Raw genomic sequence first — 18091 nt, 5'->3', positions numbered from 1 at the left:
GAAACATGGACTCCTGAGCCCACAGTGCACTCACTCCTGAACGCCTGGCATCTGTGATGCCCATAGGCACTTGTGTGCTCAAACACTGAATTTAATCTCACCATAGCCTGGTTGACAATGTATTGAAACATCACTCGGGAGAGGGAGAGATGACTCAATGAAGTGCTTACCTTGCACACACGCTCACACACACACACACATTAATAACCCACATAAATGAACAAAGTGTGATGGTGTTTGGGAAGCAAAGGTGAGGATCTCTGTAGCTCAGCAGCTAGTGAGTCTAGCCCGGTTGGCAAGCACCAGACTAATACCTTTATTTTGGTATCTGCATACGCCTACATACACATGTACCAGCACACACGTTTATAAATAAATATTTTGAATTATATATATACATATATATGTATGTATATATATATATGGACAAAACATAACTTGGTCTTTAGTAGTTGTTCCTAATATTTTCCTAATTAGCTATAACATATGCTACATTGTTAGCAATACAGTACTCTGGCATGTTAGAGCACATTGTAGAACCTTCCACCGATCACAGTTTACCTTGCTCTCTCCACCTCAGACAGCTCACAGGCTAGCTCTGTGGAGTCCTCTCCGTTTGTTCCTTGGTGGCCGCTCACCCTCGTTTCCACACCTGGTGCTCAGGGCATACTTTCCTAGGCTCCGCACTCCTCCCTCAGGAACCACGGCCCTTTTGTCCCAGACTTCTCTGAACCGTTATGGTTTGTTGCCCCGGATACTGCTCGTCTGTGGCAGGAGGAACTAGAACTTTGCTCAGCCCTTCTGGGAGTCGAGTGATTGACATATCACATGCAGAAGTCTGGACATGTGCAAACTGTGGGCCTACCTGTGTGATCACTGCACACAACAGTTTACAGAAAGAACAGTCCTGTTCAGTGTGCCTATAACAAGCACAGGACTCTTAATACTAGAATATCCAAAATAGGAGATGGGTGAGCTGTGATGGCCTTCCACTCATGGGCAACCGCTTAAAATCAGAAGATTAGGCAATGCTGTGCTGTGGCCATGCGCTACGATAAAAATATCTCTTATACTCTAAGAGACTGGAACTTTTGCTGGACCCTACATCCAGGTCAACAGAGGTATCTGAAGACTTTAGGACTGCATTTCCATGGTGTGCTCAGCCCATTTGCTTAACCTGCCTTTCAATCAGCCTTTACAACCTAAGCTAAGGCGTAACTGTAATCTTAAATTATATACCCTTCTGTGTCCTTGGCCCAAGTGCGATGCCCATGAGTGCATTGTGTTATGATTACCGTTTGCTGAAACTAGCAAGTATAGGTTGGGAAAGTCCTTACAAAATGAATATTCTCATTCATTGTTGAACACAATATATGAACATCACTTGATAGTATTTCTTTGTTTGTTATCTGGGTCAGCTGTGGTCAGCTGTGGTCAATATTTAATCCCTTGTAAACCTTGGCTAATGATTTTGGTGAAGTATCTCTCAATCCCCCTCCTTGTGCTGTTTTCTGTGCTGTTCAATATAGAGCAAAGCCCTTTGTTAAGGACAGACACACGGACATGTAGGGACAGATAAGACAGCATTTGGGCAAGTGTTTGACAGATTCAGACCCACCTAAGAGACAGGCAGGAAGAAATTCACCAAGGAGTGACTCCATAGCAATTTTACACAGGGTTCCCAGCACTGGAATTACTCCCAGCTCCATGTTTGCAGAGGGGAAACTCTAAGAAACATCACCTGTAAGTATAGGGAGACCTTCCTCATAGGCCACTGGAAATATTAAATGTACTTTATGATAAATATATAGGTAGATGCTTGGTAGATAGATAGATAGATAGATAGATAGATAGATAGATAGACAGACAGATAGATGATAGATAAATAGGTAGATAGATACAGATGATAGATAATAAATGGTAGGTGGTAGACAGATGATAGATAAACAGGTAGATAGATAGATGACAGATATAGACAAATGACAGATGATAAAGGATAGATTTTAGATGATAGATTGATAGATGATAGGCAGACAGATAGATAAAGAAAACTTGTTAATATTATGCCTGTTGTAAGTACCAAACAAAAATTACCTACTACTGCCATCTTCAAATGATAGAATAATGAACACTTTTGTTATTTTGTGCACATTTTTCAGTACTTTGAGTTTGTAGGCCATGCCTTTTCTTATCATTAGAACTAAAGAATAAAGTCACCTATGGTCAATACTGTAGCCTTAGCCTCTGATTTGAAAGAAACCCTTGGGAACATCTGCCATTTTCCTGTGCCTTGTGTTGACTTTGACACCAAAGCTCTCCAGGAGTTTGGAGGGAGGATTGGGGACTGGCTGGTGGAAAAAGGAGAGACTTCAAGTCCAATGGTGGACTTCCAGCCCCTAAGAAGTAGGTACCATTCTGAGATCACTCCAACCCTCAAATGGGATCCAGGGGAGGGCTACCAGGAAGCCACCGGCAGTGGACTGAACAATGGGGTTAAGGCCAAGGCAGAGTCTGACCAAAAGTTCTTCTTTTCTTGGGTACAAAATGTAGACTAGAAAACCTTCTATTTCCATAAATGAAGGAGCTGTTTTCAAAACACCCATTTAAGAATCAAAATAACTTCTGGGCAGTGGTGGCACATTCCTTTAATCCCAGCACTCAGGAGGCAGGGGCAGGCCTGGTCTACAGAGCAAGTTCCAGGACAGCCAGGGCTACCCAGAGAAACCGTCTTGAAAAACAAACAAAAACCTCAAAATAATCAAGTCTGAAGAAAATCTGTAATTCCACGTCTCCAAAGGTTCTGGCTGCTCGGCTGGAGTCTACAGGGAGCTGGCTGTGGTTCTGGTAAGAGCAGAAGCCTCGGTGATAGAGGGCAGCTTTCCCAAGAGCTCTCACTCTGCCGACAGCCTAGCAAAGGCCTTCAAACCACGAATTCAGCCTTCGCTGTGCCTCCTCCATGAAGCCCTCCCGATTCCACTTCCTCCACGCTCCCGTTAGCCTGAGCCACACCCACGTACAGCATATGGGTTCTCTGCGCTGTGGCTATTGACTCTGTCCTCTGGAGCATCTAGGCTTATAGAGAGAAAGGTTGCATACTTTCACCGTGAGCGCAGGCTCTGGCACACAGAAACAGCAAAGCAGTTCATTCATCCAGTCACTGAATGACTATGCTTAGGAGCTACGTGAGCCAGCTTTGTGAGCCCAGGGCTCCTGCTCTGCCCCGCAGTCAGGCTGTGACCAACAGCGGGTTGCTTGGCTGCCTGGGTTTCCATTTTTCTCTTCTGTAAAGTGGAGGAGGAGTTGATAAAAATCCCATTTAGTCCTAAAATTCTCTTGCATGCCTCACCAGAGCCTCATTGTGAGCGGTTCTCTCTTCCCACTCTTTCCGGGGACGATCTTCGGCGACGCTAGGTGGGAGCAGATGGCGTGGGTGGAAGGCTGTGAGGTCAGGAGAGGCAAATGTTTCGGGCCTGGCTCACTCTTCCTGCCCAAAGCCCTTTCCCTGTCCCCGTGGGAAGGGAGCCCCCACCACAGGGTTACAAGGAATGTCAAGCGGCTCTCAAACAGCACCCGCAGCCAATAGAGCCCTGGCGAGGTTTGAAGCTGGGTAATGGGGAAATGTCAGAGAGAGGGGGAGGAAAGCTCCAGATGTGGAACATTCACAGTTGTCTTTAGTCTGCCAGGATCCTAGAGGGGATGGCGGCACCGAGAGTCCTTTCCAACTGTGAGGGGCTAAAAGCTGCAGACTGTGTCTCAGTCACAAGAACCAGAATGGCTCCGAATGTGGGAGAAGGGAGGAGACAGGCCAGCTGCCACCTCCACGCTTCCTGCCGATACTGTCTCCGTCTTAGTGACCTCTGAATCCTTGTGAGCACACAGCCAAACAGAAAAAGCATCAAGGAAGACACGCTTATCCAGGCTCACTGTTTCAGAGGGTTCATAGGGACCACCATGGCAGGGGAGGCTCAACAGCACAGCTCAGTACACGGAGGCAGGACCATGTGATAGAGGCTGATCACATTACAGTGAACCAGAAAGCAAGGGGCCAGGGATGGCCTTCAAAATCCCTCCTCTCCTGATCCATTTCCGACAGCCTGGCCCCATCTCCCAGAGGACCCATGGATCCTAAGCAGCAACATCATCTGGGGAAAAGGTTCAAAATGTGAACCTATGGGGAACATGTCGGGTTCAAAGGACAGCGTTCACATACAGACAGGACATCCCTCAGCATCCACTCACATCTGTGCGGAGGGTGGACTGGTACAGAGAGGTTCTGACCAGAGAGGGCAGAGGTCCGTGATGATGGAGAAGTGCTTACGGCAGGAGAGGAGCATCAAAGGCAGTTTCTTCCTGCTCTATACACATCCACATTCTACTACTGAACCCCAGAACACCCGGTCCAGCCATTCTCCAGATGTGTATGGCAGAGGAGCTGGGATATGTCCCAGGTCCCATTGCTAGCAGCTCGGAAAAGGCGGAGCCAAGACTCGGATACACATCTATTTCAGGTACCTTCTCACCCAGTGTTAGATCTTAAAAGGAGTGATTCAATTACTCTGTGGTTTTATTGCCTGGTTCCCAATACAATTATGTAATTATTCAGTGGTATCCAGAAGAACACAGGAAAGGCCATAACTACTAATTTCCTTGGCAGAGCCTCACGGTTGCTTCTTTGTATCAGTCACCTAGCAACTGTCATTCGGCGTGGGTGTTCACACAGTCCTCTGGGAGGCTGTGACCCACTGCTGGACAATACAATTTGCAGATGCCCTTCCTGTGCCAACCACATCTCCCATTTAACCCATCCTCACATCGGATACGCCCAGGGCACTGTGCCTGACAGGGTCTCACTGAGATGCTGTGCACATCACAGTGTGCTGATCGTGGTGTGGCACAGCGCAGATGGAATGCCTGGTTACCTGACGAAGCACCCAAGAGAAATGGCAGCAGTGAGAGCAAACACAATCTATTCCTACCGGTCCTGAGAGTCTGGGCCACTTTCAGCCTCCAGACTGACAGATCGGTTGGGCATAAGAAAAGTGGGGGGGGGGGGATTAGATCAGCAGTTCTGATAAAAATGCCACCTGCCCTCCCGCCTATGAGAGAGAAGCTTCTTGAAAAAGCTCACCTTGGTCTTTGTGAAGCACACAACAATACTGGCTGCAGCTCTCCCTACTAGTAACCCATCGGAGATGCTTAATGTGTCTTAGAAGGTGTGAATCTACCAATAAGACAGACCCAACCAATAGGATAGAACCAATAAAATAGAACCAATAGGATAGAACTGACCAATAGGATAGAACTGACCAATAGGATAGAACTGACCAATAGGATAGAACCAATAGGCTAGAACCAACCAATAGGATAGAACCAAAATCACCTTCAGATATAGTCAGTTATCAAGAGCGAAAGGCAACTGAGTAACTGGGAAAGAAGTATTTATAAATCTTATATTTGATTTAAGGTTAATACTTAGAAAAATAAAGAGCTCCAACAATGCAACAAGAATGAAAACCAAACAACTTGATATCTAAAACATGAGCAAAGGATTTGCATGGACAGTTCTGAAATGAAATATGAAAATATGCAAATGACCAAGAAGCACATATGAAGATATCATCAATATTGTGAATCATTATGGAAGTGCAAATCGGAACCACAAGAGGTACAAGTTGGTCATGATGCAGGAAAATTGGGGCTCTTGACACTTTAGGAGCAAATGCAGAAATCTTACAACTACCATCTAAAATGGTATGGTGAATCCTCAAACTTCGGAACACAATCATGATATGGTGTAACCCCTAATTCTAATCTGCCCCTGGATGTGCATCCAGCAGCACTGAGACCAGTAACTCGATCTGTACACCCATGTTCCCATAAGCTTTATCAACAATGGTCAAAACATACTAAAAATCCAAATGAGAGTGTTGTCTGCGTGCCAGGTCTCTCTGTTCCTCTCTCTCTCTCTCTCTCTCTCTCTCTCTCTCTCTCTCTCTCCCTCCCTCCCTCCCTCCCTCCCCCTTTCTTTCTCTCCCTTCCCCTCCTCTTTCAGATAAATGATAGGCAGACAATAGATAGAAAGATAGGTAGATAGATAGTTGATAGAATGTGTGTTGTGTATGTGCATGTATGTCAGAGAGAAAGATTAAAATTAATGAATAAAGATGCAGTATATTAATTACTATCAATTAAATACTATCTACCTCAAAAACAAATCAAGTTCTGACATATGCTACTGGGTGGATGACACTTGAAGGCATTGTGCTAAGTGAAATAAGCCAGGTACAAAAAAACAGTTATAGCAGGATTTCATTTACATGAGGTTCTTAAGAGTCATTGAACTCAGAGAAACAAAAAGTAGACCTGAGGTGACTGGGGCCTGGAAGGAGAAGAGATTTCGCCATAGTTAAATAATGACAGAGTCTCAGTTTGAGAAGATAAAAGGCTCTGGAGATGGATTGTGGAGCTGGTTATAAAACAGCTTGAAATGGTCATTTTTAAGGATGTATGTGTTTGCACTACAATTAACGAGTAAGAGAACTTCTCAACCTGGCCTAGAGAACCTCCTCTCCCCATTTCTAAGCCTGCATTCCAGCCAGACCCCTTCACTGAAGGGCTACATGTGCCACATGTCTGCCAAGCAGGGCCTGAAGCAAGGCAAGAAGAGGACTCGGGGAGAGTATGTGGGCTTTAACTTTAAAAATAGCTTTCTAATTATCAGTGTCACATTGTAGCCATGGGGGTCACTCTGGGAGGCTAAGAACTGCCCACCACTCAAGAAGGGCTGGTGTAAAGGCAGGAGAAGGACAGCTGGAGGTTGGAGCTCCTGACTTCTGTGACTCCATTAGCTCTCACAAAGCCAGGCCAGTTTGCCCTTGATCTTGCCCTGACTAAGACATAGGCAGTAAGCAATTTAGCTGTGGATAGGCAGACCGCCCCCCCCAAGTCTAGTCCAAGTTCTTTCAGAAATATCCATCTGTCCTTGGATAAACCTCAATTCAATTAACACCTGCTAGGACCTTCCCCACCTCACCCTGATTCTCGGAGATATGGGGCCAGTTAAACAAGGACGTCAGAAGGGAAGAGATTATGGGTGGCACCCCTGTGCCCTTCCTTTTGCTCTGCTTTCAGAAGAGACCCAGTGGTGTTTTCCCAGAAGTAATCTGTTCACTCGGTGGTCTGGGAGACGGCAGCATTGGCACACTAGAGTTGTCTAGTGAGGTACGTTCATATCGCTTCATGCAGGTTTGTAGCTGGCATTCACACCATGGAGAGTGGTGCTTTTTTTATGGAAGTGGTACATACCTTTGTGTTTCTGACAAGCTTACAAGGATATTAAAGGTGAGTAAGGAAGAGCCGTGACTAATGTATGTGGTGACTGAAGAAGGGAAAACTCTTGAAGGCAGAATGTGAGTGGCTAAGGTTTGGGGACTCTTTAATAGATTGGGGAATTAAGCTCCTGCCATGGGTCCCCAATGCCTGATGCCAGACTCAGGCAAGCAGAAGATAAGTTCTCTGGGTAGGTTGTGCTGCCTGACTTCCCTAAGAAGCTGTATGGGCTGTTTCTCAACACACTGACAGCACCAACTAAGACACCAAACTCGATGAAGTATGTGATTGATCAGGGTTTACATCCTTCATGACTGACCTCCTGCCTCTGCCTTTTCTAAAGTCCTATATCCACTGGGCTCTACTAAAGGAGAAAGCACCCTAACACGGCTGTGGTAGCCTGAATAAAATGGCCCCCATAGGCTCAGAGGGAACACTTCTATTAAGAGGTATGGCCTTGTTGGAGTGGGTGTGGCCTTGTTGGAGTGGGTGTGGCCTTGTTGGAGTGGGTGTGGCCTTGTTGGAGGTAGTGTGTCACTGCAGGCTTAGAGGTCTCAAAAACCAAGCTTGGCTAGTGTATCACAGTTACTTCCTGCTGCTTTTGAATCCAGATGTAGAACTCTCAGCTCTTCTTCAATCCCATGTCTGCCTATGTGCCACCAAGGCTGATAATGGACTAAAATCTTTGAATTTAATTATAAGCCAGCCCCAATTAAATGTTTCCCTTTATAAGGGTTGCTGTGGTTACGGTGTCTCTTCACAGCAATAGTAACCTTAATGAAGACAAAGGCTCTCTCTCTAAAAGTTAGGAACATGTTGGGCACATTTACAGAGGAACTTCCCAGGAAAAGACCATCTGACATCTTGTCCTGTGCCCACTGCTGCCCTCTACTGTCACCAATGGGGAAAGCTTTCCTGTGCTTCTCTCAATGCTTGAAATGAGATCTTCCTTAGAGGAATCTCCCAGGACCTGCTTAAGCTCCTGCCTTCCCTCTGTCAGATGTAGGGTTAGTCAAGGTCTTCTCCCATTCTGTAGGCTGCCATGTTGTCCTATTGACAATACCCTTTGCCTTACAGAAGCTTTAGAGTTTCATGAGGTCCCATTTATCAACTGTTGGTCTTAGAGCCTGATCCATTGGTGTTCTGTCCAGGAAATTGTCTCCCACACCAATGTGTGCAAAGGTATTACCCACTTTTTCTTCTATGAGATGTAGTGTATTTGGTTTTATGTTAAGTTCCTTCTTGATCCACTTGGACTAGAGTTCTGTACAGGGAGACAAATATAGATCTATTTTCATTCTTCTATACGTAAACATCCAGTTAGACCAGCATCATTTGTTGAAGATGTTTTCTTTTTTCCATTGTATGGTTTGGCTTCCTTATTAAAAATCCAAAATTTATAAAGAACTCAAGAAGTTAGACATCAACAACTCAAATAACCCAATTTAAAAACGAAGTACAGAGCTAAACAGAGAATTCTCAACAAAGGAATCTTGAATGGCTGAGAATCACTTAAAGAAATGCAATGCTCTTAGTCCTCAGGAAAATGCAAATCAAAACAACTCAGAGATTCCATCTTGTACTCATTATAATGGCTAAGATCAAAAACTCAGGTGACGGCACATGCTGGTGAGGATGTGGGGCAAGGGGAACAATCCTCCATTGCTGGTGGGAGTGCAAACTTGTATAACCACTTTGGAAATCACTTTGGTGGTTTCTCAGAAAACTGGGATTGTTCTACCTCGAGACCCAGCTATACCACTCCTGGGCAAATACCCAAAAGATGCTCCACCATCTCTCACTAAGACACTTGCTCAACTATGCTCACAGCAGTTTTATTCATAATAGCCAGAAACTGGAATCAACCTAGATGTCCCTCAACTGAGGAATAGATAAAGAGAGTGTAGTACACAATGGAATACTGTTCAGCCATTAAAAACAAAACCATCATGAAGTTTGCAGGCAAATAGATGAGAATATCATCCTAAGCGAGGTTGCCCAATCCCAAAAGGACATGCATGGTATGTACTCACTTATGAGTGGATATTAGCTATAAAGTACAGAAAACCCCCATGCTACACCCCACAAACAAGAAGAGGGGCACAGGCAAGGATGCTTGAATCTTGATTAGAAGGGGAAATAAAACAGTCATGAGGGAGATGAAGGGAGGGAACTGAATGGGAGAAGATATGGGGAGGAATTGGGGGTCCTGGATTGGGTGTGGGGAGGGATGGCCATGAGAATGAATGAAAATCTGCAACTGACAGAGATGGGGAGGCAGGGGGCATCTCCAGGATGACCAGAGGCCTGGGGTGAGGGAGGGGCCCAAAAATCAATGGGGGCAACCTTAGCTGTGACCCACAGCACTGGGGATGTGGAAACTGAAAAGCCCACTTTCTATTGCCAGGCAGGAACCCCAATGGAACGATTGGAGCACAAACACACCCACAAAACTATCAACCCCAAATTTATCCTGTCTACAAGAAATGCAGGGACATTAAGATGGGGAGTTGAACATGGAAAAATGCCAGGGACCAGAGAAAAAGAGAAAAGGAAGGAATGGTGGGTTTGATGTGGATTGGTTCTGACAGACTGTCAGCAACTCGGGTTGTGTACAGTGTAAGGAGAAGCTGTGAAATTCACCCCAAAGGAAAAGACACGGCAAAGAACAATGAGCAGACAATTCCCATATGTACACACACACACACACACACACACACACACACACACACACACACACTCACACACACACACACACACACTCACACACACACACACACACACACACGGGAGGGGGTGGGCAGCAGGGGGAGAGAACGTTTTACTATCCATAACATTTCTCAAGCCTTTATGTAAATTTCAAATATATATATAACAGAATTTACGAAAAATCAAAGTGAAAAATTGTCAATAAATATGAAATATTTAATCATTCTAGTCACCAAAGAAAGAATATTGAAAAGCCCTGCTATGATCCATCTGAGAAATCACACTTTACCAACCAAGTGGGCACTGTGGGACTGTGGTCCACCTGATGCCAACTTCCTGTGCCCATTTAGAACTGCCCACCAAAAGCTTGCCCCGGACTGGCAGGATGGCTCCGTAGGCAAAGACTGGGCTTGAAACCTGAGCTCTGTCTCAGAACCCACGTGGTTGGAGGAGAGAATAAATTCTGACAAGTTGCCCTCTGACCTCCACACTCTGGCAAATTTGCACTTGTATACACATGTCAAACACACGCGCACACACAATCATACAAAATAACTTCTTTAAAACTTTAACCATAGGCATACTGTTTGACTTAGAAATTCCACCTTGGAATTTATCATCAAGAAAGGAGTCTTGAAACCAAAAGACACATTTGGGTGTATTGTTTAGAAGAGAAACACACCATGGATGCCTAATAATGAGGTAGCCATCAAATACCTGAATAATAAGAGAAGGACACATTCTAAGCCAGCGGTTCTCAGCCTTCCTAGTGCCGCAGCCCTTTAACACAGCTCCCCATGTTGTGGCGATCCCCAACTGTAAAATTACCTTCGTCACCACTTCATAACTGCCATTTTGCTATTGTGATGAATCAGAATATAAATATCTGTGTTTTCTGGTGGTTTTTTTGCGGGTCACGACCCACAGGTTAAGAACCACTATTCTCGAAAACACTCAGCCACCGGAAATAGAAATGTTAAGTAATATTTAATGTCACCGAAATAACCTCACTATCGAACAGAGGGTATACCAGCCTGTTATTCTATAGCTCACATGCACAGAAAGGGCTAGAAATTAATGCATCTGTCACTGGTGGGTGGTATTTTTCCAGGTGATGTGATTAAATTATTTCTTTTTATATTTCCATGTGTCTATTTTCTAAACTGTGTGCAATGATGAAAATTGGCTTTGTAAGAAAATAAACTCATGGTGACTTTTTTTTTTTTTTTTTTTAAGAATCAGTCAAGTTGCAAGTTTAGTGTGCTAGGCATTAGAAAAATGCCTGCTGCTCTGTGCTGCATGAGAGCTGGAAAGTCAGGCACGGGCGCAGAAATGTAGAAACATGGCTAGAGAACAGAGGACATGCTTCCTTCTGCCAGGGTGGGCTGAAGAGAGTGGAACTTACTTAGAGACGGCACCAGGACGAAAGTGGTGAGTTTGCCAGTATGTTGTTCTGATGACCATAGGGAAGCCACCTCTCTCCTCCACCCAAAGGTCCCTTTTGCCTCCAACGGACAAATACTGGCCAGCACCGATGGGATTCCACATGGCCCAAGAGGAAACATGATGAGAGGGGACAGTGGGCTTCCAGAGCACAGCAAGGAGCCAGGCGCTGGCCGGGAGGGACGATGGGCAGACAAAGCTAGCACTGACCTCTGGGCATGTCCATGGGGTCGAAGCTGGCCAGGAGGTCACGACACCACTGACGGTCACCCTCCACCTTGCTCAGCCAGTTGTTGCAGTTGAAGTAGTAGCGGAGATGCGGCCTCTTCATGTCAGTCACTATGACGCGGTCCAGGTACCAGCTGGCATTCAAGCCTGTGTTGTCATGCTCGATCCTGGGGTGAGAAGCCAACAGCCCCACTTCACTAGCAGAACCAAGATGCCGCCCCTTTTACACGAGGGCACCCAATGATTGCTCCAGACAGAGGTCCAGTCATTTACTTACTTTGGTTCTAAGTTCCCTCATCTATTAACGGAGATATTTTGCAAGGTAGATGTGCATGTTAATGATGATTGCATTGCCATACTTCCATAGGGAAATAGTTTATTTCCCGGGAAAATCCACATCCCTGGAGCTCTCAGTAGGAGCATCTTGACTGGACCCGACAGGTCCTGTGTTCTCTGCTATCCTTGGTCTCTGCCAGCGCTGTACTCTGTCTGCCCTGACATGAGCTATGCATCACCTCTCAAGCCTATCAGAGTTGAGATGGGAAAGGCAGCTGGTCCAGACCTTATGAAGGGAATTGTGAAGAGTGAGTAGAAAGCAGGTGTGAAAATATAGAGAAGGTCAGTAGAATGGATTTTAATAGTGTATTATGTCTTCCACATAGCCATCTTTTTAAAAATTAGCAACATGGTGTACATTCTTCTTGTGTTTAAAAAATTAGTAACATGCTGTGCATTCTTCTTTCGTTAAGTCTTTAAAAAACCCGGCATCTGTTTTATCCATACAACATACTTGCTGTGACTCTGCTAGATTTTACGTGCACAATAGCCACATGTCTTCTGTACTGGGGACATAGATATAGGCTCTTCTGAATCTGTTTTCTGGTTCTTCCTACAGCTCCCACCTCTGTCTCATTTCTTCCCCAGAATGACCTCATGGGACATGGGACACCTTATTCTGGCCCATCAAACTTCAGACATTATCCCAGAAACTCACAGTTCAGTAAAGCTCACGACCCCAACCTAGATAACCAACCTGCTACACTGGGCTGTCCTCTACAGGGTCACTTGCCTCTGCCTGGCACAGAGTTTGGCTCCAGGAAGACTTCGGTTAAAGACCATTTCCCACACAACTTCCTTTTCTCCCCTCCTCCTGTAAGAGCCCCTCTCTGCCTATATTCTCCTCCCTGCACATAAGCAGTGCCTGTGGACCTTAGGCCCTCTATTTTCCCAGAAAAGGGACTCCATGGCCCTAGATTTTCTAAAAGAAGAAAAAAAAAAGCTAGACTGAATTGTCCAGAATGCAGTTAGAGGCAATCAGACCCAAAGCAAGTATATTCCGAATAGCGGTGGTTGGCAGAGGAATACAGGATAGTTGCCCCCTTTTAAGCAGTTCACAATAATCCCCCAATGAGCACATCAGGGGGATTCTCCATCCCAAGGCTCCACAAAGTGCTCACCAGTGCTTTTCCTCTGAGTGCTTAGTGCTTACCAGTGACTGTGCTGTGCACCAACTCAGCGAGTCCCAGCATTATATAGACAAGCACCATTATTAGAGAGGAGGAAGCAGAGATGTGGAAAGACAAACCCTCTAAAACTCTACAGCTAAAAACCAACCCACAGAGCGGGCCTTGGACTTGGACCCCGAGATTTGCTCCCAATTATCATGCTTTAGTGTCTCTAAGAGCTACTGGGAAATTGTAGCAAATTGTCCTAGCCTGTGAAATCAAGTCTCTAATGGGACAGCTTAGAGTTATGAGCTCTGTGGTTCGATGGGTGGGGGTGGGATTTGGGCAGCCAGTGAGTATTGGACATCAAGAAAATGTTAACCTTGATCACTGCGACTGTAGTTGGGGGCAAACTCTCACCTGATTTTATAGATGAGGCCCACGTTATTGGTTCGCACCCGAAATACGTCAACGTTGGCTTTTTCGAAAGCAGACTCGCTCCTGCAGTGAACACGTGCAGTTAGTCTGAATAATGTGTTTCTTGGGCTCAGGAATAGAGCCAGAGGCTGGCTTCCTCTTTTTGCTCCGTATCCCACTCACTGGGAGAGCTGCATGCCATTAGCTACCATTTTGACCTGGTCAGAGATGAGAAGAGAAAGGAGAGGCAGGATCATGCCAAGACTCACATCTAGGAGTTCAATTAAGCATTGCCACAAGTCACTAAGGCAAGCACGGTGGCTGATACCAGCGCCATTGTGTGGCCGGCAGTGCAAACCGCTATCCAGTAGAACTGGGATTCGCTCAGGGAAGAGAAGCATGTGGTGGATGAAAGCCCGGGGCCTCTTTTCTGAAGTCCCTTGCGGCTTATCGTCACCTGCTCTGTTCTGAGAGAAGAATGTGTAGGGCAGCCCCAAGTAGATGCAGACCTTGGGTGGCAGCTTGTGATCCCACCGTGATGAGAAAAGAGATCCCTTCCCCCACCCCCACAACCAGGAAGTCGGACGCAGTAAGGGGAATCATGACTAGCACCTGGCAAACAGTGCGGTCAGAGGAAATACACCAGAGGTGTGAAGCTGTGTAGACCCCAGGCCGGTCCCAGCTTCTGCACATCCTACATTCAAAAGTGTCACACAGGAGGCTGGAGGCCTCACCCCAGCATCTTCAGGAGTGGACACTGAGTCTCCTGTTGTCATCTCTTCCACCTTCTGTGTGGGTCAGTAATCCAGCCGCGACAGCCCAGGGCTGCCAGCAGCCTTTTCTCCCTCACAGATGAACCCTCTGGTTTGGGAGTCTGTGTTCTTAGCCAGAGCTCTTGGCCCAGCTCACAGTTGAGAGGAAGGGAAAGCACAGACGTTTGCCTGGGTGATGGTTCACACCTTCAATGTATTCCCAAAGCCTTGTAAATCTCAACCCCTGCACCTCCCCCTCCACTGTTTGAATGCCTTTAGTGTGGCCCCATGAGAGAGCATTTTTCTGGCATTCATGAGGCCCTGGGTTCGATTCCCAACACTGCACAATAAAGAAGTCAGGACTCTGTGGAGAGAAGTCAGTCTTCAAAGGCTGTGCCCTTGAAGAGGACATTGGGACCCTGTGGTGACTTCTCTTCCTCCCTTCACTTCCTGGTTGCTGTGATTTGAATAGCGTCCTTCACAGCTGTCACTGACTCGACATGTTTCTTAAAAGCCATACAGCCAACTGATTTTGATCATGGACCAAAACCTCCAAATACTCTGGAGCAAAATAAAGTCTTTCTCTTTGTAGTTGGTTTGTTTTAGGTCTCTGTCACAGCCATGGAATGTTAAATAACCAAGCTTATGGTTATTAACATTTAATGGCTGTCTGTTCTTCAAAATAAAGGGAGTGAAGGCTCTTCTTCATGAAGCTCAGGCACAGGGGGCCTTCAAGGTTTTTTGGGGCCCATAAGCTGGGATTCTTCAAATGGAATCCATTTGTAAAGCAATCTGCCTTGGGGAGAAGTTTCCTTAAGAGCCAGGGCACAATGGGGTGGGTTCCAAGCCTCCTACAAAAGAACAACAGCCTTGTCAGGGAAATGGGGACCCAAGGAGAAGCCTGGGAAGAGAAGAGAGGAGAGGTGGGGAAGCTTCTAGGTTTGCTGTAGAGAAATAGAGACTCCAAGGCTGCAGACACGGTATCTGAACTCAGGTGAGTGTCAAGGAGGGAAGGAGGAGCCAAGCAATGCCTCTTCAAGTGCGCAGACAAAATGTTTCCTCCAAAGAATGACTTGATTTCATTCCTGGGAAGATAGAGTTTTCGGATCCGGTGTTGAAAATGGAACCAAACCAAAGCAGTACCCGTGGAGGTGTGCTAATGTGGGGTTTGCATCTACAGGAAAAGAATGGGACAAACCAGCTCCTTGGAAGGGAAACACATAGACATTGATTCTGCATGTTAGAATTTTGTGAAGAAGAAACCCAAGAAAGTCAGTAAGTGGTATTTTCCTTTTCAATTCATGATACAAAGCAACAGATTTTTAGAAGAAATCAACAAGAGAGTCTGGATTAAGTAAACACCCTAAGAAAAAGATGCCCTGGGAAGTTATATGATTCAATGCTTTGTAGCCATTAAGAATCCTATTGAGCTAGAGAAATGGCTCGGTGGTTAAGAGCACTGACTGATCTTCCAGAGGTCCTGAGTTCAATTCCCAGCATCCACATGGTGGCTCACAACCATCTGAAATGGAATGTGATGCCCTCTTCTGATGTGTCTGAAGACAGTTACAGTGTACTCATACACTAAATAAATAAATAAATCCTTTAAAAGAAAGGAATCCTGTTATAAAAGAACACTTAAAGACGTTTATAATACAAGCTTTAAAAAAAATAATGTTGAGATGGAGTCTGTGGACAGAACAATCAACACCAACAGGACGATACCTTCATATACAAACAATGAGTGGGAGAAATTATACAAATATGATGCCGCACCCAGAGGCTAAGTCTATGAAGTCTTACTTGTCCTTGTCTACATGAATTTTTACATTTTTTTTAAGAAACACGTAATGCTTTTGTGATTCCCCATACTTCAGGTTCCCTTCAAACCCCCTCCCTCCCAACACTCAGCTCAGCCCACGGGCTGCTGAAGGTCTGAGGATGGTCGGTGTCATCTTCTAAAGGTGCACAGAACCTAGAAAGTAGACAACTGGGAACAGGGGATGAGGAGGGAAGTGTTGCCAGGCCATTCCAGCCAATGATGAGGGTGGAGGGAGAAAGCTGGTTTCTGTGGTACCTCTGATGAGGGTTCTGGCAGGAAAGCTCTGAAAGTTGCCTCCAGCAAAGGGGGGCTCGAAACACATGTACCATTGTGCTCGTTGAATAACTAACTAATCCTTGCTGCTCTGCAGCCTGTGGTGAGGAACACAGACACAGGGAGAAAGATCTGCATGGCCAGCAGGAGCAGGGACACTCTAGGCCAACTCAAGGCCACGTCGTTGGTACTAAAATGGCTCCTAGACAGATGTGATATGAACTTCATTGGCCTTTGTCCCATCAAGACCAACCTGTTCTTGGCATACGGCAAAGCCCTGTTTCCAGAGAATAAGAGGTTGCAGGCGCCCTCTGTTGACTGTTCATGTTCAAGGAGTGGCTGGGACTATCCCCAAACAAGTCCCCAGCCCCACCCACTCTGGAATCAGATCTGAAAAGCCCATTTCTAGTAAGTCAGAATGCAATTGCTTTAGAAAACTGACCAAGGCTGACTTAGAAATCCCAAAAGAAAGAGAAACACAGGCCTCCTCATGATTCCCAGTGGGAAGAGGGACCCACCAGGCTCCCCAACCATCCTCAAATAAAGTGTGGCTCAGGGTACTGTCCACATCACCATTCAGCAGAGACTTCTCTCAGAGAGAGCCTCAGAAGGCTGTACCCAGCATTTTAGCCACTAACAAGACATACCCTCCAAACTAAAATGCCAGGCACTCTTCAACACACTGGGGTGTGAGTTCCCAGTGGGAAAACAAACCATAAAATACATGAAATCCCATCCTTTTACCATGTCTTAAAAACGTGACCTCCTGGGCAACAGGGGGTAACAGGACACCCAGAAGATGGGGACTTCTTTTGGAAATCATTTTGTAGGGACTTCACTGGGGTGAAGATTGGGTGAAAGGTCACATGTGGGCAACTGAGTGGACACATCTTATTTTTTGCTGCCTAGAAGTCAGATAGCAAAGATCTTCTTGAACTGGAAATTACATTATATTGGGTAAGGGGTGAGATTCTATGTTCCAGGACACCGGAAAAGGGACAGGGGTGTGCTCAAATCAGGGTGAGGTAGAAAATGTGAGGACCAGGAGATAGGAGATGAAAGATGCTACTGAAGTCTGTAGAAAAGGGTCAGGAGACATGCCCGAAAAAGATCAAGGTTGAATTTTAATACTGAAGGAACAAGCATTGACTTGTTTGCACTGGGTAGTGTAAACCCTTTCTAGGGCATGGAGTTATCAGAGAGATCTGTTACATACAAAAGTGTGTGTGTGTGTGTGTGTGTGTGTGTGTGTGTGTGTGTGTGTGTGTGTGTACAAGGATCCCTACTCTTAGTAACTCAATAGTTTTGTCTTGGATTGGTTCGGTGTGGAGAAGAATCAGCAGACGGTGTAAGGAGACAGAGGCAGCACATCCTGTGCTAACTACATTGGACTTGGAGGTGACCTCAGCTGCCGCCCACGTGGGATGCATCCCAAACCCTCAGAAAGTCACATTTTCCTCCTGGACTCAGTTTCCAGCTTGAGCTGCAGGGATGTCACGGGCAGAATTGTACACCATTTTCTTTGTCGTCTTGTCCCTCGGTTTCTCCATGTGGCCAGATTCTGGCCTCTGGATCTCCTCCACCATGCTCACTACTGAGATGACATCAACTCAGCGTTCACCACTTGGCTTCCAGGCTTCTGCTCGGGCCTTCAACTGTTCCCTTATGCTTCC

The 18091-nt window shown here is 45.9% G+C and overlaps 1 protein-coding gene across 3 annotated transcripts in view; it reads right to left on the bottom strand.

Moving 5' to 3' along the window:
* Positions 1–18091, bottom strand: part of LOXHD1 (lipoxygenase homology PLAT domains 1) — a gene marked incomplete at both ends in the record, with an annotated part of 140518 nt that overhangs the window by 115733 nt on the left and 6694 nt on the right. For all 3 annotated transcript variants that reach the window (XM_080920392.1, XM_080920393.1, XM_080920394.1), the window contains 2 exons: positions 11692–11876; positions 13575–13655. In XM_080920392.1, coding sequence (XP_080776518.1) covers positions 11692–11876; positions 13575–13655 — 266 coding nt within the window. The remainder of the gene's footprint in view (positions 1–11691; positions 11877–13574; positions 13656–18091) is intronic.

The sequence above is a fragment of the Micromys minutus genome, assembly GCF_963924665.1.
Source record: "Micromys minutus genome assembly, chromosome: 8".
Lineage (NCBI taxonomy): Eukaryota > Metazoa > Chordata > Mammalia > Rodentia > Muridae > Micromys > Micromys minutus.
The sequence above is the reverse complement of the archived record's forward strand: the minus strand, read 5'-3'. Positions and strand labels throughout refer to the sequence as shown.